This window comes from Macrobrachium nipponense, chromosome 18 (assembly GCF_015104395.2).
Source record: "Macrobrachium nipponense isolate FS-2020 chromosome 18, ASM1510439v2, whole genome shotgun sequence".
NCBI classification, from domain to species: Eukaryota; Metazoa; Arthropoda; class Malacostraca; order Decapoda; family Palaemonidae; genus Macrobrachium; species Macrobrachium nipponense.
In genome coordinates, this window is record NC_087211.1 from 39,944,695 (window position 1) to 39,970,802 (window position 26,108).

The 26,108-nt window shown below is 47.5% G+C and overlaps 1 protein-coding gene across 3 annotated transcripts in view; it reads left to right on the forward strand.

The window, feature by feature from the left end:
- The window catches only part of LOC135196998 (protein PHTF2-like), a gene marked incomplete at its 3' end in the record, with an annotated part of 362,229 nt that overhangs the window by 21,096 nt on the left and 315,025 nt on the right, over positions 1 to 26,108 (forward strand). For 2 of the 3 annotated variants that reach the window (XM_064223888.1, XM_064223886.1), the window contains 1 exon segment: positions 24,412 to 24,575. In XM_064223888.1, the coding sequence (XP_064079958.1) occupies positions 24,520 to 24,575 (56 nt within the window). In that variant the 5' untranslated portion in view covers positions 24,412 to 24,519. 3 annotated transcript variants of the gene reach the window in all.

Consider the following 26,108-nt stretch of genomic DNA (forward strand, 5'->3'; position numbering starts at 1 on the left):
GGTTTATTAATACCTACAACATATGTTGTTACCTGTCTATTTCAGTAGTTAGCTGTCTCTTACCCACCACCAATGGGTGCTAATCAGCTAAGTATATATCTGGCAGGGAAGTTGAATGTATAAAAAATGATATTGTCATGTTACAATAAAGTTTATACATACTTACCTGACAGATATATACGATTAATGGCCCACCCAGCCTCCCCGCAGGAGACAGGTGGAAGAGAAGAATTCTGATTAGAAAACGGGAATGGTTCCTAGTCCTGCCACCCAGGGCAGGGCGGTAGATCACCTGACCTACCGGTAGCGTGTGCCGCGAAATTTGAAATTCTGTCGGAGACGACGGAGTCTATAGCTAAGTATATATCTGTCAGGTAAGTATGTATAAAACTTTATTGTAACATGACAATATCATGTTCACCACACAGGATTACAGAAAACTTCAGGTGTTCTGTTCAGTCATACCAGACCCATGGGTGGCTGCAGAAGAAGCATTCCAGCACCTGTTGGACAACCTCGACGTCTATGCTTATTTTCCGTTGTGTCTGATTCACAAGGATCAGAGGAGCACTGACCACCCTGAATCTCAATGATTTTGGTGGCTCCCAAATGGCTGTTTGGTATCCAGATCTGCTGGCCCTTCTCTCCAAGACACCGAGGGAGTTGCCCCAGTGGCACATCCAATCACACATAGAGCGGTACCATTAGGCAGTGCAGACCTTGGCTCTTCTTGGCTGGAAGTTATCCACCGTCTGCTCTGAGTGAGAGGCTTTTTGCGCTGCACTGCAATAGAGATGTTGGGATACCTCAGGAAGTCCTCTGCAACCTTATACCAGGGGAAGTAGGCCATCAAAGGGGTATCTCTCCAGTTGGAGCCACTCATCAGCAAGTCGCAGAATTCTTCGTCTTCCTACTCCGGGAGAAACTTCTCTCCATTTCAGCAATAAAGGACTATCGAGCTGCCCTCAGCTTAGTTCTGCCGCTGAAAGGAGTCGATATCTCTTCATTTTGATCCCTATAAATATTTCTCTTGTTGAGAAGTTTGGAGAGGTCTTGCCTACCCAGGGGTCTTGAGGCCCCCTGCTTGGGACGTGACTTCTTGTCCTAAGGAGTCTGACTTGTGCTCCTTACAAATCTTTACAAGAGTCGTCAGACAGGGATCTGACACTCAAGACCGTCTTCCTGCTCGCTGTGTTATAGGCGAAGAGAGTAAGCAAACTATATGAAATTTCTTTCTATGTAAAGCACTCTAGGGGATGGGGATCGGTTATGCTTGATTTTATCCGGGACTTCGTAGCGTAAACTCAAAACTTGTCGGTCCTTGATGCCAGGTTCAAGTCCTTCACGATCCCCTCCCTAGAGGTCTTTGTAGACAGTGATGTGAACGAGATGGTGCTGTGTCCTGTTAGATCACTGTGGCACTACCTGAGGAGGATTTGAGTGTTGACAACTCTTCGTTAGCACTGGGTCTTCCAGGAAGAAATCCGAGAACATGATTTCCTTTTGGCTGCTTGAAGTGATCTGAAGGGCATACTTGACTGCTGGAGTAGACGACACCGATACCCCCAGACCAAGAGCCCATAAGGTCAGGAGCGTCACCCCTGCCCTTGCATTCCAGAAGAATCTGTTGGTGCACCAGGTACTGAAGGGCAGGGGTGTGGTCGAGGCAGACCACTTTCACCTCCATCTGCCTATGGGATGTTGCACACAAGTCCTTGGACACTTTTTCATTGGGACCCGTGGTGGCTGCTCAACAAGTTGTGTGAGCTTACCTGGTGGCAGAGAGTGGAATGGCCGTCACATACTGGACCTGGCTCTGATGCAGGTAAGTGACATAACAGAGCATCCATTTGGTTGTCAATAGACATCAGGAGTATCTGCTTTACCCTTGCAAGAGGAAGAAAGCGGGCCCCAGACAATAATACAAACCCACTAGTACTTGTATTTTGCCTTACTGTCATTGCCTGTCAGATTTATCCAAGCTTGTTTTCTCCTATAAAACGTCTTGCCCTCCATAGGAGGGAAGCCCAGAAGCCTGATGAATGATTTTGCAGTTCATATATACTCTGATCAATTTATCAGAAGTAAGATTCGTCCCCTTGCTCTGACCAGGATTAGAATCCAGGTAAGCGAGCGCAAGTCAACTCAGGTGACTTATATCAAAATCCTCCCTCCAACTGTAAGTCTTCCTAATGTAAAGGACCGATGGTTTGTATACCGTGTAAGAACAAATCACAATTTTTTAAAGTAAATTGTATTTTTCCTAATTACAAACCTTAGGTCCTTTACACATTAGGCCCCATCTCATGCCACCCTTCATTCTGCTATTCCTGGGCCAAAAGCAAAGTGGTATGCATATACCCAGGTGGGAGGTCCTCACCCAGGTGGTAGTTCAGCTACCGAACTTCCTTGTTATAAAAACCGAGCAGCTGTTTCCAGCTTCACTGAAGTGATTCCTAATGTAAAGGACCTTATGTCTGTACAGTCAGGAAAAATACAATATACTTGAAAAAATTTTGATTTTTGCTTGTGAATGCTTGATGGAATGGCAATTCAAACTTATTGACAAGGTAGTCAACTACCGACAGGCGGGGGGAAGCCCCATCTACTTGTTGATTTACACTCTATCTTGCTTCCAGCCACTGTTGAGTCCAGACGTCTTTCATGACTGCCCAACTTATGCCGTTCTAACTTTTATTGATTGATCTGGAATATTCCTTTTCCTTTTGGGTTGTTGCCAATTGTTTTTGTTTTTGTTTAACAAAGCATATCAGCCAAATAAGCCACTTTACAAGGAATGAAGGTTGTGTTTTCCTTGCTGCTAAAAATACTGTTTTATGCTAAAAATACTGTTTTTATGCTAAAAATACTGTTTTTATACATTTAACTTCCCTTGCCAGATATATACTTAGCTATAGACTCCGTCGTCTCCGACAGAATTTCAAATTTCGCGGCACACGCTACCGGTAGGTCAGGTGATTCTACCGCCCTGCCCGGTGGGTGGCAGGACTAGGAACCATCCCCGTTTTCTAATCAGAATTCTTCTGTCGCCGGACCATCAACATTGTTGTTGGTTCCTCTCGATTAGTTTTTCTTTTTTCACCGGCAATTGATCTTCTTGACCGACTTTTGGTGATGTATCTGGATTGTTGGATTGGCATACGCTTTTGTGGAATGTTTTGTGGACTTGATTTTGGATTTTTCTTTAAATACGTCTGACTCTGGTATGGTTGTGAGACGTTGTGTGAATGTAGGCTATAAGGTGAGGTTGCCGAAAGCTTCGGTAGAACCCTCACCGGTATGCAAGAGGTGCAGGGAGTATGAATGTTCTTTTACTAATACTTGTAAAGAATGTGAGAACTTAAGTGAGAACGAATGGAAGTATCTAACTAATTATTTTAAAAAGTTAGAAAGAGAAAGAGCGAGGAAGGCTTCTCATAGAAGTTTAAGTAGTTCTAGATCTGAACTAATTCCAAGCTTGGGATCTTCCCCAAGGGTAAGTATTGCTACTTCTCCTTCCATTGCAGCCCCTTCTCCTATTGCAGAACCTGTAGATCCAGCGAAGAACTTGCGGATCTAAAAGCAGCCTTCAAAATAATGGAAAACAAAATGGCTGCCATACAAGGTAAGGCTAGTGATTTGTCATTAGACAGTGATATAAGTGTCCCCAGTGTAGTGGAGGGGGCATCTGGTCGGCTCAGCAACGCTCCTAGGTCTAGACCTCTTCCAAGCTCACATGCCCAGAGGAGAAGGAATGTCGAAAGCCGAAAGGAGGTTGTGGAGAATCCCCACCGATCAGGTGTCCCTTCGGCGGTTTCTGTGACACCCCAGACTGCCAAGGAGCAGTATTGTAAAAGCGTCCTACGTGAGTGTTTCTCGTCGTCGGGATCTTCATCACCGAGACGTGATTGGAGAGATTCCGATCGATCTCGGCCTCTCAAGAGGAGTTGGAGGGCGCCGACTATTGACTCGAGCCCTGGAAACTTCCCTGAGGAGTCTCCATCGGGAGTTAAGAAGGCGAGAAGAGCCATTCTTCCAACCAGAGTGAGAAGGAGGCAGGAGGTGGAGGCTATGGACTCCTCCCCTCCTCCTTCCCCTCCTCCCGAAGAGGATAAAGAGGAGGCTACAAAGAGGTTCATGATGGCGATGCAGGAGCAGATTTCGTCATTTGTAGGAGTCCTGTCAAAGGGAGCCTCCTAGAAGGAAAGACCACCTTCCCTTCCTATTAAAAGATCCTCCAGACGTATGGAGGTATCTACCTCCAGGATCGATACTCCTACCCGAGGTTAGGTTTCTGTACGAACCTGGATGAAACAATCAGACGCTGGCACCGGCCAGGAGTGAGGAGTCACCCAGGAGGCAGGAGCCAAGAGCCAGGAGTGAGGAGTCAACCAGGAGGCAGGAGCCAAGAGCCAAGAGTGTGAGGCATCTAGGCAAGAGGCAAGAGCCAGGAGGCTAGAGCCAGGAGGCAAGAGCCAAGAGGCAAGAGCCAGGAGGCAAGAGCCAGGAGGCAAGAGCCAGGAGGCAAGAGCCAGGAGGCAAGAGCCAGGAGGCAAGAGCCAGGAGGCAAGAGCCAGGAGGCAAGAGCCAGGAGGCAAGAGGCAGGAGCCAGGAGCCAGGAGGCAGGAGTCAAGAGGCAGGAGCCAGGAGTCCGGAGTCCGGAGTCAGGAGGCAGGAGTCCGGAGTCAGGAGGCAGGAGTCAGGAGTCAGGAGGCAAGAGTCAGGAGCCAGGAGGCAGGAGTCAGGAGGCAAGAGTCAAGAGCCAGGAGTCAAGAGTCGGGGACTCGGTCCTGGAGGTTATGACTCTTCGCCAAATGGGAGCTCCTCTCCTTCAGAACATAGGAGGTCTTGGAAGGACTCTTCCTCAAAACGGGAACGTTCTCCTTTGTCGGATCGAGGGTTAGACGAGTTGTCTGACGACGATCCTCCTGCTAATGAAGGACTTTCTAGTTACAAAGTCTTGGCCTCTTTACTACTACAAGAGTTTGGAGATTCTTTTAGTCCTGCAGCTCCTCCTTCTCCTCGTTCGCTCTTTTCGAGCTCAGCTACGGCAAAATCGTCGGCCTTCTTGAAAATGAAGCCTGCGATATCAATGAAGAAGGCACTCCATTCTTTAGATTCTTGGATGGACAAGAAGAAGGAGTTAGGAAAGACGGTATTCTGCAGGCCTCCTTCCAGATTGCACGGGAAGAGAGGTATTTGGTATGGGACAGGAGAGACTATGGGTCTTTCTTTACCCGCCTCTGCAGATGCCGACTTTGCCATGTTAGTGGAGGCCTCTAGAACGTCAACTCCACCTTAGGATCGGTCAGAGCGACGTGGAGCACTTCAGAGTGAACCACTTGCTAAAGGGACTTTTGTCACTTTAGAGGAGTTCAATTTTCTGGATTGGTCGCTCGGAGTTCTGGCCAACAAATCTAAGGATCCGGAGTTTCTGGAGAAACCAGAAATTCTCCATAGCGTGCTGTCCTGCATGGACAAGGCAGTACAGGACGGTTCTGGTGAAATGGCTTCACTTTTCGGTGCTGGTCTCCTGAAAAAGAGATCAGTGTATGGTTCCCTTTTATCGAAAGGGGTTTCTCCGAGCCAGAGGACTGCCTTACTGTTCGCCCCGCTATCTGATCATCTGTTTCCTTCTCAGTTAGTCAAGGATATATCTCGCTCACTAACTGAGAAGGCGACACAAGACCTGCTTACTCAAACGTCCAAGAAAGGACGACCGGTAGTGGAGACGGTTCAGAAGGAACCTCGTCCTACGCAGCAGCCCTTTCGTGGAGCAAGAGATCGAAGTGACTTGTTGCTCCTCCAAGCACCAGTGGGCGCCAGACTCCTGAATTTTGCAGGAGTATGGGAATAAAGGGGAGCCGACCCTTGGTCAGTGTCGGTCCTGAAGAAGGGATAGTAATCCCCTTCGACGACAAACCGCCCCCTAACATCTACACCTCGGGAAACTGTCAGCGAGGTACAGAGACGGACTTAATGCAAAGACTCTCCTTCAGGATGGTGGAGAAAATGTGGGAAAAAGAGGCCATCGAACTGGTACAAGATCCACACTCCCCGGGATTTTACAATCGCCTTTTTCTAGTACCAAAGGCATCGGGGGGGTGGAGGCCAGTTCTGGACGTAAGCGCTCTGAATCGCTTCGTACAGAAAAAGAAGTTTCGTATGGAAACGTCCGCCTCTGTCATGTCGGCGCTTCGCCCAGGAGATTGGATGGTCTCTCTGGACCGGCAAGACGCCTATTTCCACGTTCCCATTCACCATCAGTCAAAGAAATATCTTCGCTTTGTGATAGGAGACAAGATCTTTCAATTCAGAGCTCTGTGCTTCGGGCTGTCTACAGCCCCACAAGTATTCACCAACCTGATGGCGAATGTAGCAAGATGGCTTCACCTAGAGAGGATAAACATCTCCCTCTACTTGGACGACTGGCTGATCAGGGCCAAGTCGAAGAGTCAGTGCTTGGAGGACTTGGAAGTAACAATGAACATATAGATTCGCTAGGGTTGCTCGTCAACCTCGAGAAGTCACAACTGATCCCCAGCCAGAACTTGGTCTATCCGGGGATTCAGATGGATTCTGGGGGTTTTCGGGTATATCCTTCGCAAGAAAGAATCGCTCGAGGTTTGTGCGAGAATCTCAAAACTTCTTAGAGAGAAAGGACAGCTCAGCGAGGGATTACCTGAGCCTATTAGGGACCCATGTCCTAATTGTTGGGAAATTTCTTTCTTTCCGCTAGGTGGGAGACTTCACCTTCGCCCTCTTCAGTTTTTCCTCAACAAAGAGGTGTGGAACTGGAAGACGGGTCAACACTCGGACATCTTCCAACTCCACAAAAGTAAAAAGATCTTCTGAGGTGGTGGATCCCTCAGCTTCAAAAGAACGAAGGCTTATCGCTTGCTCTGCAGAACCCAGACCAAGTGTTGTTTACCGACGCTTCGGAGTCGGGATGGGGAGCGACGTTGGGAGTAAGGGAGGTGTCAGGCTCCTGGACAAAGGAACAGGTGTCCTGGCACATCAATTGCAAGGAACTTGTGGCTATACACCTAGCCTTAAAGTCCTTCGAGAAGATAGTCAGAGACGGTGTAATACAGATCGACTCAGACAACACCACGGCTCTGGCTTACATAAAGAAAAGCAAGGAGGCACGCACTCGTTTCAAACCTCTATCAGTTGACAAACACCTGTTAACCTGGACGGAAGAAAGAGGCATAACTCTCCTCACAAGGTTTTGTTCAAGGAATAAGAAGTGAAGATGCGGGACAGACTGAGCAGGAGTAACCAGGTCCTTCCCGCAGAATGGACTCTTCACGAAGAAGTGTGTCGAAGTCTCTGGTCCCTGTGAGGGAGACCTCACATAGACCTGTTTGCGACGTTCCTCTCCAAAAGAATAGAGACCTTTTGCTCTCTAGTAGAGGATCCGAGAGCCTTCACAATAGACGCGTTTCTTATGGATTGGTCGGGTGTGGACGCTTACGCCTTTCCCCCGTCAAAATCTGGGGGAAGTGCTCAGGAAGTTTGTAGCTTCAAAGAGCAAGAAGTTGATACTCATAGCCCCATTTTGGCCAGCACAGGAATGGTTCACGGAGGTGCGTGAGTGGATAGTGGACTTCCAGATCGCTTCCAAACAGACACGATCTACTCAGACAACCCCACTTCGAGAGGTTTCATCACAACCTCCCAGGTCTCGCTCTGACTGCCTTTCGACTATCGAAAGACTTGTCAGAGCGAGAGGCTTTTCTCGCGAGGCTGCGGGCTCTATCGCTAGAGCCCGCAGAGCTTCGACGAGAAGAGTATACCAGTCGAAGTGGGAAGTCTTTAAGAGGTGGGGTAAGGTTCAGAAGCTGTCCTCCTCCAGTACCTCTATAGTGAATATTGCCGATTTCCTCCTCTTTCTGAGAAAGGAGTCACAAACTATCTGTCTCGACAATAAAAGGATACCGAAGCATGCTGTCTTCGGTTTTCAGGAGTCGAGGCCTAGACATTGCTAACGACAAGGTCTACACGATCTAATTAGATCTTTTGAGACGTCGAAAGCAGCTACTCCTAGAACACCTAGTTGGAATCTAGACGTGGTCCTGAAATTCCTTTCATCGGACAAATTCGAACCTTTATATCTGGCGTCCTTCCGCGACGTCACTAGGAAATGCTTGTTCCTAGTAGCTCTCGCTACAGCCAAGAGGACGAACGAATTACACGCTCTGGATTCCACGGTGGGGTTCAAAGGAGATGCGGCCATCTGTTCTTTCCAGACAATGTTTCTGGCAAAGAACGAAAACCCATCAAAACCTTGACCCAGAAGTTTTGAAGTAAAAGGCCTATCTAACCTGGTAGGCAGAGAGATATAGAGATCTCTCTGTCCAGTGGGAGCTCTTAAATTCTATTTAGAGAGGAAGAGACAGATGGGAACTTGTCAACAAGGTCTTTGGTGTGCAGTGAAGAACCCCAAACGACTCATGTCCAAGAACGCCTTGGCTTTCTTTGTGAGAATCGTTATTACGGACGCTCACAAGAACTGCTCGGAGGAATCCTTCGGTCTTCTAAAAGTCAAGACGCATGAAGTAAGAGCAGTAGCACGTCTTTCGGCGTTCCTAAAGAATATGTCTCTGAAGAATATTATCGAGACTACATATTGGAGGTGCAATTCAGTGTTTGCATCTCATTATCTGAAGGACGTGAGAGACCTATGAGAAGTGCTTCTCGCTAGGTCCTTTTGTATCAGCAGATACAGTACTGGGTCTTGGAGCAAAGACTGATCCTTAATTTTGTAATGAAAGTGTAATTATGTTTCGAGTTTTTTGGTTGTTTGTGAGGAGTTCGGGGATGACTCCTTACAATCTTAGAACTAACATGGATGTTAGGATCAGGTGATCGGGATCGGTTTTGTGCTCCTTGAACAAGGTGTATTGTCATGTAAGTGGAATAGCACCCAATGACAAAGGCCTTTAGGCTCTGCCGAGTAAGTGGATAAGACCCCATTGCAGACCCACAAGAACTCTTAGCCATAGATCATTATCTCGCTGAGGCTCTGAGGCTAAGCAGACTACAAGGCAGTAGCCGCGAAGTCTTCAGCCTAATAAGGTAGGAACCAAGGTTTATAAATACCTACAACATATGTTGTTTACTGTCTATTTCAGTAGTTAGCTGTCTCTTACCCACCACCAATGGGTGCTAATCAGCTAAGTATATATCTGGCAGGGAAGTTAAATGTATAAAAATGATATTGTCATGATACAATAAAGTTTTATACATACTTACCTGACAGATATATACGATTAATAGCCCACCCAGCCTCCCCGCAGGAGACAGGTGGAAGAGAAGAATTCTGATTAGAAAACGGGGATGGTTCCTAGTCCTGCCACCCAGGCAGGGCGGTAGATCACCTGACCTACCGGTAGCGTGTTGCCGCGAAATTTGAAAATTCTGTCGGAGACGACGGAGTCTATAGCTAAGTATATATCTGTCAGGTAAGTATGTATAAAAACTTATTGTATCATGACAATATCATTTTTATAGCTGTATTTTCTGAAGTCCGACAGAATTTAAAAAACTTCCGAACACGCAGTGGTCGGCCAGTGTTAGACCCATTCCCGCCGCTGGGAGGCGGGTATCAGGAACCATTCCCATTTTCTATTCATAAATTTTCTGTCGCCGGTACTGAAAACACCTGTTTTCAGTACCTCCGGCTTAGGGTTTGGAAACTTCATTTGCCGCTAAGTATCCTAATTGTCTTTTAATTTATTTACTTGGATTTGTGGCTAGGCATACGCTATCTTAAATTGATTTGAATTTGATTCATTTTTGTCATAAGATATCTGAATCTAGTTAGGCTAGTTTCAGAGGGTGTTGTCTGCAAGATAGGGTGTGGCTACCGAAAGCTTCGGTAGTTCCGCACTTGGGGGGCGCAATTAATCAGTAAACATGTCTATTTCCGTAAGGAAAAAGTATGATTCGTGTGTACGCAATTAATCAGTAAACGTGTCTAATTCCGTAAGGAAAAAGTTTGTTTAGTATGTACGCAATTAATCAATTACGAAAGTCAGGGTAGTGATACTGCTAACCTTCCGGTAGACTTTATTTTGCCTAACGCTGTAGTATGGCCTACGGGTTATGACTATGTCTGCGAGAGGTGATCGCTCTCCTTCATTGTTGTGAAGAGTTCTACTTCTGTTTTTGTTACGCCTAACCCTGTAATGTTGCCTTCGGGCCACCCTAAAACAGTGTCTGTAGAGTTATTGCCCTTCTCTTATACTATTTCGATTCGTAACTTAGAATCGAAAGTGTTTGCTTTAGAGAGCAATAGTGAAGTGGCTAAGTGCAGTGACAGTGCCCCTTGTGTAGTGGAGGGTGCGTCAGATCGGCCTTATAACGCCTCTAGGTCTAGAACCTCTGTCGAACTCCCAGAACCAAGGGAGAGGGCATGTCGAAAGCCGAAGGAGGGTTACAGGGAAACCCCCACCGATCTGGCGTGCCTTCGGCAGTTTCTGATGAAAATCCCCAGACTGCCAAAGTGCGTGCACATGCACGAATCCTGAAGGATTGCTTCTCTCCTCCGAGGCGTCCTCCCGCACAAGGGGTTGGGAGCTCTCGGAAGGACTCGCGCCCTCTAAGAAGCTTTATAGAAGAGGACGCTTCACGTCCCTTCTCCCTCGTTATGTGTTTCAGTGAGAAAGTAAAAGGAAGAAGGCGAAACCGTGCCATCACGTGTACTCTTTCCACCAAGAAATAGGAAAAAGAAGGCAGTTTCTCTCGCTTGTTTTGACGCCTGTCAGAGCGTGACGCTTTTCTGCACGCTTATTTGGACGATCGGCTTGAACAGGACGCTCGGATGGACGCCACTCACCAGTGGACGCGAGCGTCCTCGCCAGTGGCCGCCGAGCGCGCACCAGGACGCCGAGCGTCCTCGCCAGTGGACGCCGAGCGTCCTCGCCAGTGGACGCCGAGCGCGCACCAGAACGTTTCTGTTGAACTCTTCAAGCTCTTGTTTAAGATTTGAGCCTCAAGAAAGTGAACAGAACTTCGTCTTCGAAACCCAGCAAGACCTCGGGTTTCGTAAATTCAAGAGGTCTCTGTCAATATTATATTGCTTTTCGCAAAGGTGGATGGAGTTAAGGAAAGCTCAAGGGAAGATCTCGTTTTCTCTACCTCAGTCAAGACTTTGGAGATAAGACAGTTACGGGTTATGTAAAGGGCTCGACGTCCTGAACGTCAGGATTTTCGGCAACGTTCAGTAGGATTCTTGCAAAGGCACTCATCAAAAGGACGCTCTTCAGGAAAGCGCAAGACAGGACTTCCTTTGCCATACTGCCAATAAATTTAAAGCTTTTTAGACCATCTGAAAGGGTTTTTCAGATGATAGATTTTGTTAGTTTTCTAGTCGAGACTTCATGCCGATTGAGCATCGTCGTTCTACCTACCGTAGCCCAGTCTCTTAACAGGATTCTTGTCCCTTCCTTGTTGAGACGGGAATCGAAAAATAAAAGGCTCGACTTCCTGGATTACGTTTTGTCAATTCAGTGACTTTCCCCCATTGACAATACTATGTTTTGTCAAGTAAGTGGGTCTCCCCTCATTGACAAAATATCTCTCTGTACCGTTAATGGGTTAGTTCTCATTGACAAACATCTCATTAACTTGATATTGCGTAGCGAATAAGGACAAGGTTCGGAAGACGCTCCTTCCTCATTCGCAGACTCGTACAAGAAATAGACTTGTAGACTACGTCAATGAACGCTTATGTCCAGTATCTTAAGAAGCTTCAGCTGTCTGCTTCGATTCTTTAAGTTTTGTTCATGAAACTTGCCTGTCAGATATGTATGTAGCTGTATTTCCGAATTCAGCTATATATATGTCTGCCAGGTAAGTATGAACAAACTTTATTGTGATATAATAAAATTTTTTGCCTTGCGTTATTTTACTACTGGTTGGTTCAAGTCATACACGCTTGCTGTAGTACCTCTTAGGATGGCAACCGAGAGGTCTATTGTCTACTATTTTAAGGACATTTAATCGTCACTCCCTGCAGCCTTCCAGGAGTTTTCCGATTTATCTTTTACCGTTGTATGGTAGTGTTCTGACGACACAAACGCATCTATATATTTAGCGTTTTCTGTTTCGCTTAAATATACCAGCTTGAGAGTCTCTTTTTGTTCAAAAAATAACGGACCTATTTCTTCGTAGAATAGGGTAGCTGGCAACCCAGACATAAAGTTAAGAGACGACGTTCGTAAGCTGCTGGCTGCTGCTGTGTCTGACTGTCCAAGTTCCAACCGAGCCAGTAACAGATCATGCGCTGTAGGTTACGTCTCTCTCTCCTGCGGGATTGACTGACTAACCGTTATCTCTGTGCTGGCGGTTACGCTCCGCGGGATTGATGACAATGTATCTCTGTCCTACAATCACGGACTTTAGCCTAAGATTGAGGGGATTTCTTACGTGAATGAATAAACGTTGCATTAGTTTTGCCTTACTATGTTCAACAGAGTTATCTCTTAATCCTTTCGGTGCTCGTTACCGCACGGTATAGAACTACGAGTCTACCGCAAACATTGCACTTTTATATGCTCATCCTGCTTAGGCAAAGCGCAGCCTTATAGTGAAGTAAGCATACTCGGGGAGGGAATGGATGAGCTTGCTGGGGACCATTTCCTTCCTGAAGAAGTTTGTTTCCGAATAGACTGCAATTCAGACCACAGTTTTTTTCCTACCGGGAAACTGAAATATTATTCAAGATCTAGGAATTATTCTGAACATCTCTCAGTGCGTCATGATAGAAAGAAAGCCGGACATCTGGATAGTGTTTCAGATGTCCTGGATCTTAATCTGAAAGAAGGTTAAAATGCAATTCGGTCGTCCCTCAGTCCTCCGAAACGAAACGAGTTTTTTGGAACCAGTGTCCACATCAAACTCTGATATTCCACAGCTCTCTCATATCTTAAGAAGTATCTTCTCTCGGTCCCTGCTCGAGTTTACGAGAAAGAGCCTATTTATAAACAACAGGCGTAGAATGTAACGATCATCTAGAGGTTCGTTACAGGATTGCAAAAGTCCGTACGAATCGTCCGATCGACGGCAAGCAAACGATAGATTACTAACATGCTAGGTATTTTAATTAAGTGGTGTTCTTTTTATGTTGTCTGAGAGGGTTATTTCCTCTTCAGTATGTGAAGTGTAATGTGTTACGTTAGCTTTGTGTGTGGTTCAGGTGGTCTAACTTATCCTAGCAGAATGCCCCTGGTAAGAGAGGGCTAGGTTTCCTGTCAACAAATAGGTCCCGTCCAGTTGTCAGACCCCTTGTTATTAGCTTTCTCAACAAACAGGTCACATCCTAGTGAGAGCTACTAAGGTTTAGCAGGCTAAGAGGCAGGACCTACGAAGTCAGCTACCTTAGCAGGTAAGGAACTTAATAAATAATTTTAAAAATTAGTTAATTTTTGAATTATGACGATGTTGCTGTCTGTGACCCACCTCCAAATGTGTCAATCAGCTATATATATACCTGCCAGGTAAGTGTCATGCATAAAAATGATATTGTTATGATACAATAAAGTTTTATGCATACTTACCTGGCAGGTATATAATAAATTAAATTCCCACCCTCCTCCCTCAGGAGACAGGGTTCACGAGAAAATCTGAGGAAAACGGGAATAGTTCCAAGTACCAGCGCCAACGGGAACGTGGCGGGGGAAGATCACCTGAACTACCAGTGGTCTAGCGGTTGCCGAGAGATTTTAAGCCATCGTCACAAGTTTTGGCTTTAGAGAACACAAGGAGGTGTGCTCTCTAAGCCTTTCGTTATGGCCTAAGAATGGAAACCCTTTTTGTCCTTGGGCCAGGATCTTGGAAGCAAGGATGGCACAAGTTAGTGGGCAGGAGCCAGAGAGAGTCCTGTGCCCTGTCAGGTCTCTCAAGTTTTATCTACTTAAAATCAAGAAAGTCGAAGTCAGTCGGGCAATCTGCAGTGTTCCGAAAAGACCAGACTTGCCCATATCGAAGTACACCCTGGTTTTAGGGTTGGTTAAGGAGTTCTTTCAAAAAAAATGCTCCTTCATTGTGTTTGCACAAAGATTTGAAAGCTTTTTATCTGAATGCTCACGAGGTGAGGGCGCGGCCTCGGAAGCATTTCAACAGAGCATGGCACTCAGCAACATCCTGAGTACCATGTTTTAGCGAAGCAACTCTGGGTTCACTTCACACTCCCTGCGAGATTGTGGAAGATGGCATATGAGATCTGCTGCTCGCTAGGGCCATACGTGTCTGCAGACACAATCTGGGGGCAAGAAGTACTACTCATCCTATCCTGTAGAGAAAATGGTTAGGAAGAGCTCTTAATTTAGTTGTGGAGTCGCTGACAACGGCGACTTCTTTAACTCTGAAGCCTTAGTTAACAACACATTAACTTTGGCTAGGTTGGTCAGGTGGTGATATATATATAATTATATATATTATTTTATTTTACTTCTTAGCCCTCATGGTATGGTCAATATGGTCTAGTCACATTGTGGTCACGCCCCCGTTGACAGATCATCTGGAGTGCACCAGCTTTTATAGGTCTCTACCTCGCTGGCAACTCTAGTAAAGCAGAAGCAGACTTGGGTGACAGTAATCACGAAGTCGGCTATGCTAACAGTGGAACCAAGATGTAAATCATCTGCATGCATTTGTGTCCCAAAATCCTTCTATTCTGTCCCTTCCCACCTCCAACAGTGGGGTTCAATTATATATATATATCTGACAGGTAAGTTCATGAGCAAAATGATATTGTTATGATACAATAAAGTTTGTTCATACTTAACTGCAGATATATATATATTTCAAGTACCCACCCACCTCCCCTCAGGGGACAGTGGAAATAAAAATTATGAATAGATGAAAATGGAATGGTTCTGATACCCGCCTCCAGCGGCGGGAATGGGTACTAACCACCTGGCCGACCACTGCGTGTGTCCGGAAGTTTTTTAAATTCTGTCGGACTTCAGAAAATACAGCTATATATATACCTGCCAGGTAAGTATGCATAAAACTTTATTGTATCATAACAATATCATTTTCATTGGAGTCGTAACAGCCTTGGGTAGTTACACAACAGAGGTTTGGGTTTCATTTTCAATATACTTACTAATATATTTATCTTTAAGGTACAGTAGATGTAGTCACTCAGAAGTAGTAGGCTTTGCCTTGATTAAGGTAATTCTTCTGTCATAACTTTCCTTTATTTCATGGGAAATAGGGCTAGTAGTCTTATTCCTTTGATTTCTGTGGCATAGTCTGAGATTTTTGACTACTGCAGATAAGGCAAGTGTCAACATTGGTGGAAAAAGTGGAGATGTTCTCCTTCCCTTTATCAATTTCTACGTCATTCTTTTGATCTCCATTCTGACTTGGCTGTGAGTTTAAAGCAAGGGAGTCTGCCCTGTGTTAGAAGGCTTATTAAGCTTCTTTCTATCCTTTGCACCCTTTCCACCCCGGCACCCTTTTTCCTTTGGGGGTAGGACAGGAAGTCTCAATCGTCATGGGAGGGCTGGCACTGAGTGCCTTTCCGTACATACTTGTGGTTCTCTTCATTTTGTTTCTGTAAGCTTGTAAGCATGCTTTGAGTGTTCTCCCAGCTTTTCTGCGGATGGGTGACCATAGTAGCAGATAATCACTTTAACCGTTTGTTCTGACACTATACTTTCCCCGAACTACTTTCTTAGGAGAAACCTGGATGTCAATCCGGTACCAATCAGAAAAAACTGGTTATTCCTTCCTGACCCCCAGCCAGGTATGCCCCAGGGTCAAAGATCATGACCTCTAACCTGCAGTCCTTTCCTGGTTGCTGTAGTGTTAAACGCTCCAGCTCGTCATTCGTTACCGGCCCATTTGCCTTTGTCTTTCTCTGTATGTGGTGTGTGTGTTGCATGTGTGTGTGGTCTTTCGGTTCTTATGGAATCTTCATTGCAACAGCGTTGCCCAGGTCCGGAGGGTAGGGCCTGTGGGGCCTTCCTTTTTCCTTTCAAGATCGATCCCCACACTTTGTGTAATAAGTGTCGGGGTCGCCACCCTCGTTTGCGGGAAGCCATTTGTGGAGAGTGCGCCATGTGGTCGGATCATCAATGGGATCTGGCCTCTGCCAAGTGCAAGAAGAAGGCTCATTCTCTGGCCAAGAAGGCTTCCTTGGAGGCTCCACGGAGTAGGAGCATGAGCCGTGGCCCAGGAGGCCCTTCGCAGTCACCTGCTCTTTCTCAGGATTCCCCAGCGGAGCGTCAGGAGTGTTTCCCCATCCCCTCCCAGCGAGGGGACCTAGATGAATCCGTTGCCGGGTCCTCGCAAATGGTGGGACCCGAGGAGTCTGTTGTGGTGAGAGATGTACAGCGGACAGTACATCTTTTTTGCAACAGTCCTGGGCTCGTAGTGACCTGTGAGGTGCGCCATTCATGGACCCACTGGTTGTGGCACTGTGTACCTCCAAGAACTTGCCGCTAGACGTGGAGTGCGCCGCTTTGGAGTGGGGTGCGCCGCTCAGTCCCCCTGGGATCCCCGTGGGACTTTCCTCCTCCTCCTCTGTGCCCCCAGCCACCCCCCTGGAGGTGGGGGATTTTCCAGGTAGACGATGGGAGCTGACGGATTCTTCGGTTGTCACCCCCGGCCCCTGGTCGGGCACTCCCTGTACGCCGGGTAGGTCCCCCTTAAGGGAGGAGGCATTCCCGTTCTGGGGCCCCTCCTTCCCCCCACTGGGACAGAGGCTCTCGCTAGCAGAGGGAGCTCCCGGGGGACGCCCTTTCCGTTCGCTCTCACTCAGATCGCCCTATCTGTTCCTCCTGTTCACCCTGGGACAGGAGCTGCCACAGAAGAGGAGACAAGAGGAGAGATGGCTCATAGGAAGGGAGATCTTCGTCAGGTGGTTCCTCCTACAGGTCTTCAAGGAGACGCTATCATTCCAAGAGGAGACGCTATGGGAGGAGTTGAGGTCGTTCTTTCTCCTCCTCCCCGAATCGTAGGTCCAGATCTCACCGTTGTAGGTAGGCAGGACCGCAGGGTTCGGAGTAGGAGTGGCCGTCGGCGGGACGACTCGCGCCGTAGACACCATCGCACGCAGACCTCCCGGTCCCCGTGTCGGCTCCCGAGCGCGCTGCTCCCTTGAGGTCCTCCCATGTAGGGGGCCTCCCCCCTCCCAGGGGTGGCCCCAGCGGCCTCCACTCTGGTGGCCCCAGCAGTCTCCACTTCGGTGGCCCCAGCGGCCTCTGCTCCTTCCTGTTCAGGACTTCTGCGCTTCCACCCACCACGCTGGAAGAGCAGAGTGCTCTGCTTCAGCACGCCCTCGGTGGGGCTCCCCCTTCATCCGGGAGGTGGCCCATGACAGCTCCTCCAGTTTAGAAGTAGAAGGCACCGGTTCGGTCTGGCAGCCCACTCCTCCCCCATCCCCACAACTGGTGGCGGGGCCGTCCATACCAAGAGAGGACTTTGAGGAGGACGCCTTCGTGCTGAACAGCCTTCAGAACTCCCTGGAGGGCCAAGGGGCCATGGATGAGGGCTTGCTCAGGCTGATCCAGGCGCAGAACGGTTTGGCGGAACCCCCTGCTCTCCCCGAATCCAGGAGGCTCTCTGCAGTAGACTGCCTCTTCGGGGGGAAGGTGGAGTCCAAACCTTCCCTATCCCTCCCCCAGGCCCTCTACTCAGCCGAGGCCCTGGCACAGGTGGAGGAAGTGGTTGCAGGATCCAAGAACTCCCTGACTGAGAGCCTTGGGCTCACTGAAGCTCCTCCCAGCTGCCAAAGCTAGGCAGAGGAAGTTGTATGCGCCAGAGGGCATGTACCTAGCCCTGAAGACGGTTGAAGGCCCCTTCACAACTCTCTTGCCAGGCTGTTTGGGAGACAGATTATTGATAGGCCCTGTTGCATTCTTCCAACAGGAGGTCATGGCTATGGAGTCCACAGTGTGGACCTCCATTCACGTTGCGTCGTGGTTGGACCACTGGACGGATGTGGTCACCAGCTTCACGACGGAACACGACCTGCAGGACGAGAACGAGTTGGCAGCCTTCAAGGAGTTGTTATTGTCAGGGGGCAAGTCTCTGGGCTTCCTGACCACCCAGGTTCTGACCCAATGGATGAACTGGGTCCTGAGACGGAGAGACGCAGTTCTCGTTCGGCTCCCGAGGGGCTTCCCGGACAGGGAGGCGAAGGCTCTCTGGAATGCTCCAGTGTCGGGCAAAACCCTTTTCCTGCATTGCCTGGTAGAAGAAGCCATTGAACGTTGGAGGAAGGCCAACCAGGACTCCGTCATCTACAGGGCGTCGTCCTTGGGCAGGAAACCAATGCCAAGACATAGCTTGGATGCACAGAAGCCAAGACAAGGACCCCCATGGGTATGTCAGAATCTTCTGCAGGAGGCTGGGGCCATCAGAGAACTTGGCCTTCCTCCAGGACTGCTAAAGCCCCCTCCTCCGAGATGGAAAACCTCCCCTGACGGGGGAGCCGGACAGTGGGGCATTCAGCCCCCGGATCCCCAGTCACTGAGAGGCTCTTCGGCTGGAGGTCCTGTCTCTGCTGGAGAAGGCAGACCTCCAGCGAGTGATCACCCACTCCCAGGGTTCTTCAGCCGCCTATTCCTTGTGGTGAAGGCGTCAGGGGTGTGGAGACTGGTAATAGACCTATCCATCCTCAACACGTAGGTCCTCAAGACAGAATTTAAGATGGAGACCCCTTGCTCTGTTCTGGCAGCCTTGAGGGAAGGGGACTACATGCTGTCCCTGGACCTCTAGGGTGCATACTTCCAAATCCCAGTACACCCCTCCAGCAGGAAGTACCTCCGCATAAGGTGGGAGGGATCGACGTACCAGTTCAGGACCCTCTGTTTTGGCCTGTCCACGGCACTGCAGGTTTTTACAAGGATATTCTCCCTCGTGTCTGCCTGGGCCCACAAGAGGGGCATGCGCCTCATGCGGTACCTGGACGATTGGCTACTTTCCTCCTCAAAGGATCACTTAAGGGGGCAGAGGGACGAACTCCTGAACCTCTGCTCTCATCTGGGTATCGTCCTGAACTGGGAGAAGTCACACTTGGAGCCCACCAACAGGATGGTGTACCTTGGAATGGACCTAGATAAAGTAAGAGCTAGGGCGTTCCCGTCGAAGGAACGAATTTCCAGCTTCAAGGATGTAGCGACCCCTTCCTGACAGAAACGACCTGACCAGCTTGAGAGTGGCAGAGGCTGATAGGCCACCTCGTCCCCCTGGAGAAGCTAGTACCCCAGGGAAGGCTGAAGATGAGGCCCGTCCAGTGGAACTTGAAGGACGGATGGCCTCAGACGGGAAGAACCCATGGGAGATGATAGTGGAGGTCCTTCGCTGGTGGTTAGGCGACACGAACCTCTGCAGGGGTTTCCGCTGGCAGACGTCCCTCCGGAGATGTTCCTATTCACGGACCTATTGAGGGAGGGCTGGGGAGCCCACCTACAGGCAGAAATGAGCAGGGGGAGTGGTCGGAACGGGAACACGAACTCCATATCAACAACCTGGAGCTCCTGGCCATCCTCAATGGGCTCCAAGTCTTCAAAACCTGCCTGAGAAAGAAGAGAGTGGCAGTCATGTGCGACAATGCCATCGTCATTGCTTACGTCAAAAAGCCAGGGGGTCTGAGATTGCGACCCCTGACCTGGCGGAGACCATTCTGGAGTGGGCGGAGAACGCTGGGATCTCCTTGTCAGCAAGGTTCATTCCAGGAAAAAGGAACGTGATTGCTGACGGACTCAGAAGGCAAGGCCAGGTCCTAGGGGCGGATTGGTCCCTACACCCGGCAGTAGTGGGCGAGTTGATCGGGAGAAGGGGCTCCCCCTCCTTGGACTTGTTCGCAACGAGCCTGAACCGCAAGCTCCCCGGTGTTCTGCTCCCTGGTCCTGGACCCGGCAGCGGTGTGAGAAGACGTGTTCCAGCACCCCTGGGATGGGCTAAACCTCTACGCCTTTACCCCCTTTGGAGTCCTCAGGCAGGTCCTCAATCGACTCCAGACCTCCCAAGCAGCCACAGTCATGACCCTTGTAGCCCCCAGGTGCCAGACAGGGACTGGTTCCCGGATCTCCTGGAGATGTCCATTCAAGAACCCTGGAAACTCCCCCGAAGGCTGGACCTTCTAAGGCAGCCCCACTTCGAGAGGTTCCACGAGGGCCTGGACGCCCTCTGCCTCCACGGGTGGAGGCTATTGAGCTCCTCCTGAACAAGAGGGGGTTCTCGCACAAGGTGGCCTCCCGCATGTTGGGATGCCTCAGGAAGTCCTCCGCAGCGGGTTACCAAGCAAAGTGGAAGCTTTTCAGGACCTGGTGTATGGGACAGAACTTGACCCCCTATGAACCAAGATTCCCCACGTCGAGGAATTCCTAGTCCATCTAAGGGAGGACAAGGGGCTCTCCATCGCGGCTATCAGGGCGGCCTTGAGCCAGGTCTTTTATCACAGAGGGGTAGACCTGGGGAATTCCAAGGACATCTCCCTAGTCATTAGGGGATTTGAACAGCCATGCCCCCCCAGGTCCCTGTCAATACCTTGCTGGGACGTGGCCAGGGTCTTGGCTGCTCTGAAAAAGCCCCCTTTCGAGCCGCTCAAAGATATCACAGACCGAGAGCTCACACTTAAGATGGTCTTCCTCTTGGCTTTAGCATCCTCCAAGAGGGTGGGAGAGCTTCATGGCCTCTCCTACCAGGTGTCCCACTCAAGGGGTTGGAGAGAACTAACCTTCAAATTCGTTCCGTCCTTCGTAGCCAAGACCCAGAACCCTTTGGTGGTAGATGAGCGGTTCATGGAGTTCTCCATTCCAGCCCTTCCGAAGTCCGAGGATCTCAAGGACCTGCTCCTCTGCCCAGTCAGGGCGGTGAGGAAGTATCTCAGCAGAACGGAAAGACTCCGCCCCGGTATTCAAAACCTTTTCGTCTTTACCTGGCGCGCGAGAAGAGGACGGTTGCGAAAAACACCTTCTCCTTCTGGTTGAGGGAGACCATTAGGAGGGCCTACGAGGGAGCGGGGCTGGTCCCCCTGCAAGGTGCAAAGCCCCATGACATCAGGGGTATAGGCACCTCCTTGTCTTTCTCCAAGAATCTGGCCGTTGGCCAGATCCTACGGGCAGGGGTGTGGAGGAGACATTCACCTTTATGACCCATTACCTCAAGGATTGCATGAGGAGGTCCCTTGATGCCTTTAAGATAGGACCGGTGGTGGCGGGCCAGCAGAGAATCTAGCCTAGCCCTGGGGCGGGTATGCATCGTATGAATGCGAGTGTGTGTATGAGGTGTGTCCATCCTCCGTATCCTATCCTGCTCCTCTCCCCCCTTTCCCTACTGGGGCTTTGACGTAATTGCCAAAATTCTTCAATCTTCAGGTGAGTCTATGAGAGGAATATTCGTTTTTACAGACCATTGCTTTACACTCATAGTTTTATTCCCTCCTCTAACCACCAGTCTGGATTGCCTCTGTACAGTGGTCCCCCCGTATTCGCGGGGGATGCGTACCAGACCCCCATGTGAATAGTTAGAATCCGCGAATGTTTGGAACCCCTATGAAAATGCTAAAAACAGCCTATTTTGTTAGTTAAAACTCAAGAAAAACCCACTAAAAATTTTCATACTTGGTTTTTTAATAGTTTTATCACAAAAAGTGCATTTTATGATGAAATTCATCAAAAAAACCAGGAATTTGTGGATATTTATCATAGAAAAATACCGCGAATGCGCGAATTTTCCGCGAATAATGCAGGGAAACGTTCCCCAGAGAAATCCGCGAATGTGTGAGTCCGCGAATCTGGAGAACGCGAATACAGGGGGTCCACTGTATACGGCGAGCAGATCCCCACCTCCGCCCTAATCAGGCAGAGCGGCTCTCCCTCCTCTTCCCCCTCCTCCTTCCTGCCTGAAGGAGGCTGACCTCTTCCAGGTAGGGACTCATCCTTCCCTAGATACTCCCACCTCCAAAGGATTAAGTCTCCTAAGAAAGTAGTTCGGGGTAAGTATACGGCGTCGGAACAAATCACAAATTTTAAGTTTATTGTATTTTTCCTAGCTATACTTACCCTGAACTACAGAATTTTTATGCCCACCTTTCCATCCCCGCATATCTGAGGGCAGGAGCTCTTCGGGCGTGGAAAGGACTGCAGGTCAGAGGTGATCTTCGACCCTGGGGCATACCTGGCTGGGGGTCTGGAGGTGACAAACAGTTTTTTCTGGTCGGTACCAGATTTTCATCAAGGATTCTCCTAAGAAAGTAGTTCAGGGTAAGTATAGATTAGAAATTACTTAAAATTTGTGATTTTCACTGCAGTTCTGTGGGATTACATGGAGAGGATTTAGCACAAGTCGTTCACACGGTGCAGTGACTTTTGTTACCTAATCTTGGAAGTGGGTTAAGTTTGATTAGGCTCTCCACAAACAGTCTTGCGGGAATGGTTGGGGTATGGTTTGTTTGCACTGCCTGTTTGTGCTGCTTGTTCAATCCCGTAATCTCACTTTTTAATTTAGTTTTTGAGGAAAAATGAGGTGGTGTTCCCAATTCCTCCATAATCTACATCCTTGGTGATCAGATTACGCTTCAACCCGTCTGTCACCAGCTCAGAGCCATTGGAGAGGGGTTAGCAAGCCACAGTCTTCTGTTTCAGACACTATTGACAGCTCTGATCTTCAGATCAGGTTGTTCAGTAGTGATGAATTTCGCTGAATTCTCCACCACTGCTGATCTTCCTATTTCGATACTTTCAAGTGGAGAGAAAAAAGGGCTACTATGTTTGACTATTCCTGTAGGAAGGCTAGATAGGCTTCCAGCATTTGGTCCATTTCTGAGGAAGAAGACTGATCGGCTCACACTACGATACTGTTGCACCCATAGTTTACCATTTTGGTGCAGCCGTTACCTTGGGGCCACTCAATCTTTGGGCTGGCCAGTACCCAAGCCAGCCATTCCCCAGGTCAGCTGGTCCCTGAGGTCATTCCAGCCCCTGGGGTACTAGTCCAGATAAGGCTGTCATACTGCTGGTCCAGGACTCTGATGCTACTTTGCGCCATGCACTGGTGCAACTGCTATCCAGGCAGACCAATCCGTCAAGGCTCTTGGACCATTGGTTCAGGACCCCCCTGCTGCTACCCATGCTCTCTGCAGTGGTGTAACTGCTATCTGGGGTTCCCTGGAACCCAGGGGTATGGGTCTTGCCTAGCTAGCCTGTACTGCCAAAACAGGATCCTTGCCTTGCAGGGATCCAGGGAAGTGACAGGGCCCATGCAGTCCTGTCATCCAGATTTAGCAAGGGATAATTCCCCCCCCCCCCCTCCCTCCCTTCTTTTCTGTAGAAGTTTTGTCTTCTAGGAAAGTTTTGACTTGTTATGGATAGCCTTTGCCCTGTCATGAGTAAGTGCACTCTCCATGACCTGTGAATTTGTTGTTGTTTGTATACCTTCAGGAAAACACAAATTACTTGAAAAATGTTTATATTATCATTAGTGCATATACATTAAAGTCTTCTCATACTGCATAAAAATGTCTTTATAGTCATTCTGTTCTGTTATTCAGTACCATTTAAATTATATTCTGTGAGATACCGCATAATGTATTAAGACTTTCACTTGTTCACATTTTATTCTGATTAAGAAAAACTGTATTTTGTGCTTGGTAAAATGATAAAATCATGAGACGCAGAATAATTCATTATAAAGTTTTTGGGGTTTTCAAATAATTACTTGACCTGTTTTCTAATAATAATAGTACCTTAGGGTGTTAACAAGACTAAAGTGGGAATTTTTAATTTATAGATTTACTGTAAGACCTAAAACATGTTTACCTGCATCTTCTACAGGTACAGAAAACAAAGAATAGAAAATTATAGCAATTAATATCAGGCATATACTGTATGTACAAGTTTTAAGTAGGATATCAGACAGGAAGTGCTAAAGGAAAATGTAAGAGGCATGTCGGATAAATAGGAAAAGTAATTTAGTTTTATATACTACTAATAGAGAAACTTTTGAAGATGACAGTATTCAGTGGTAATAGGAAGATTTTATTAAATGTGAAAATCTATTTCGACACATTCTTGGTGCAGTAGATGTAGCAAAACAAGGAAGACTTAGGCATGATGTGGGTGTAGTATAATTACCCAACTGCAACTAGAACTTGTTTGGTTAATATAAAAGACAACAGTGAAAGATGGAGAATAATAGGTAAAGAAAAAATTTAAAGAATGCATATCATATAAATACACACCCACCAAATCTATGCTTAACCTAGCTTACAAACAGAAGAACAAAAAATTAGGTCAGTACTGTACAATAGATCATACCATAGTAGTTTTTTGATGTTCTGATGTAAAAGTTATGTTAAAACAACTGAAGTATGTTATCTTATCAGGTCCTTGAGAGATTGCTGTCTCAAACAGCTAAGAACTATTGGATTATTTGCGACATCTTGTTTTGGAATCATCTAGTATAATTCTTTATGCCATAGTTGGATGGGCAGAATTTGCTCTGTACAGTATTTGAAGCAATTTGTCATTTCACTTGTATGATATCAAGATCATGAAATCAATACCAGTAATGAATGTTTTAAAGAAAGCCTTGCCTCCTTTTGTCATGTAAGTACTAGTGCAGTTTTGTTGATGTTGTGACTTGTACATACATTTGGTTAAGTAGGATAATGTATTGTGAATTGTGTTTATTATCTCTTGGAGGGAAAAAATTAGCATTTGGTTTTTCTACCATGTACAGTATCTGGAATTCATCTGCCCAAGTGGCCACCAAAGGAATTATATGCTGTCAGCTGATATACATAAAATGGCATCCATAGTTACTTTTAACTAAACATTATGGCTAGTTTACTAGATGTCAAAGTACTGATTAGTGGAGTCTGAGTAATGGTATAGGGAAAAGTTTTCAGGAATCTCCTCCTCTTCACAAGTACAGTAAGGTAAGGAAACACTGGCCTTTCTGTTTTAGCCTAGCCTAAGTAATTGAAATCTTACCTCGCAAGTAGTTCAAAGCTAACGTGACCTAGCCTAAGTGGTTGAGGTGTTAGCCTAGCCTAACTAGTTCAAAAGCTATCTTAACCTAGCCAAATTGGTTGAGTTCTTAGCCTTGCAAGTGCAGAGTTCTTAGCTAGTCTAACCAGTTCAAAGCTACCATATCCAGAATTACCCCCATATCCTTAGGCTAGCCTGACTAGTTCAAAGCTACTTTAACCTAGTCTAAATGGTTGAGTTCTTAGCCTATCCTGACTAGTTCTAACATACTTTAACCTAGTCTTAGTGATTGAGTTCTCAGCCTAGCCTACTAGTTCAAAGCTACCTTATCCTAGTCTAAGTGATTGAGTTCTTAGCCTAGCCTAACTAGTTCAAGGCTATCTTAACCTAGTCTAAGTGGTTGAGTTCTTAGCCTAACCCATCTAGTTCAAAGCTACCTTGACCTAGCCTAAGTGGTTGAGTTCGTAGTCTAACTTAACTAGCTAAATGGTTGATTTCTTAACCTTGCAAGGGGTTAATTCACAAACTAGCATAGCTAGTTTTGTTAGTTTGAGCCTTTCTTTCCATCTTAGCTTAGCCTAAGTGCTAGAATTCTTGTGTAGCAGGCCTGTGTGGATAAGTTCTTAGGCTAACCTAGAATAACAATTAATGGTTGTGTTAGTTGAAGCTTCCCTTGCCTATTTACCCTAGCCTGTTTTATGTTGCTCAGGAACACTGCCATGCTGGTTCCTTAGCCTATAGAAGGGGGGCTGTGACCTATCACTATAGGGCGACTCCCCTGATGAGTAGCATACTGATTGTATGTTGTCATAAGGGACCACCTCATAGGAAGTCTCTGTTGTTGAAGAAGCATGTTTCCTGGGCAGCTCAAGGATGTTGTTGAAGATGCATGTTTCCTGGGCAGCTCAAGGATGTTGTTGAAGATGCATGTTTCCTGGGCAGCTCAAGGACTTGTCCCAGTTCTACAGTGCAATTAATTACTTTGTCTTGCAAAAGTTTACAGTAGGAGATTTTGAGCATATCTGTGCTGAGTTTTTTGTTCTAGGACATCCCCATAGGGTATCCTATTGTCTTTTAGACCTTGGAAGACCTTGTTAGACCTCTTTTTGGTGATGGATTCTAGAGGTCTTCTATTTATGGTCACAGAAT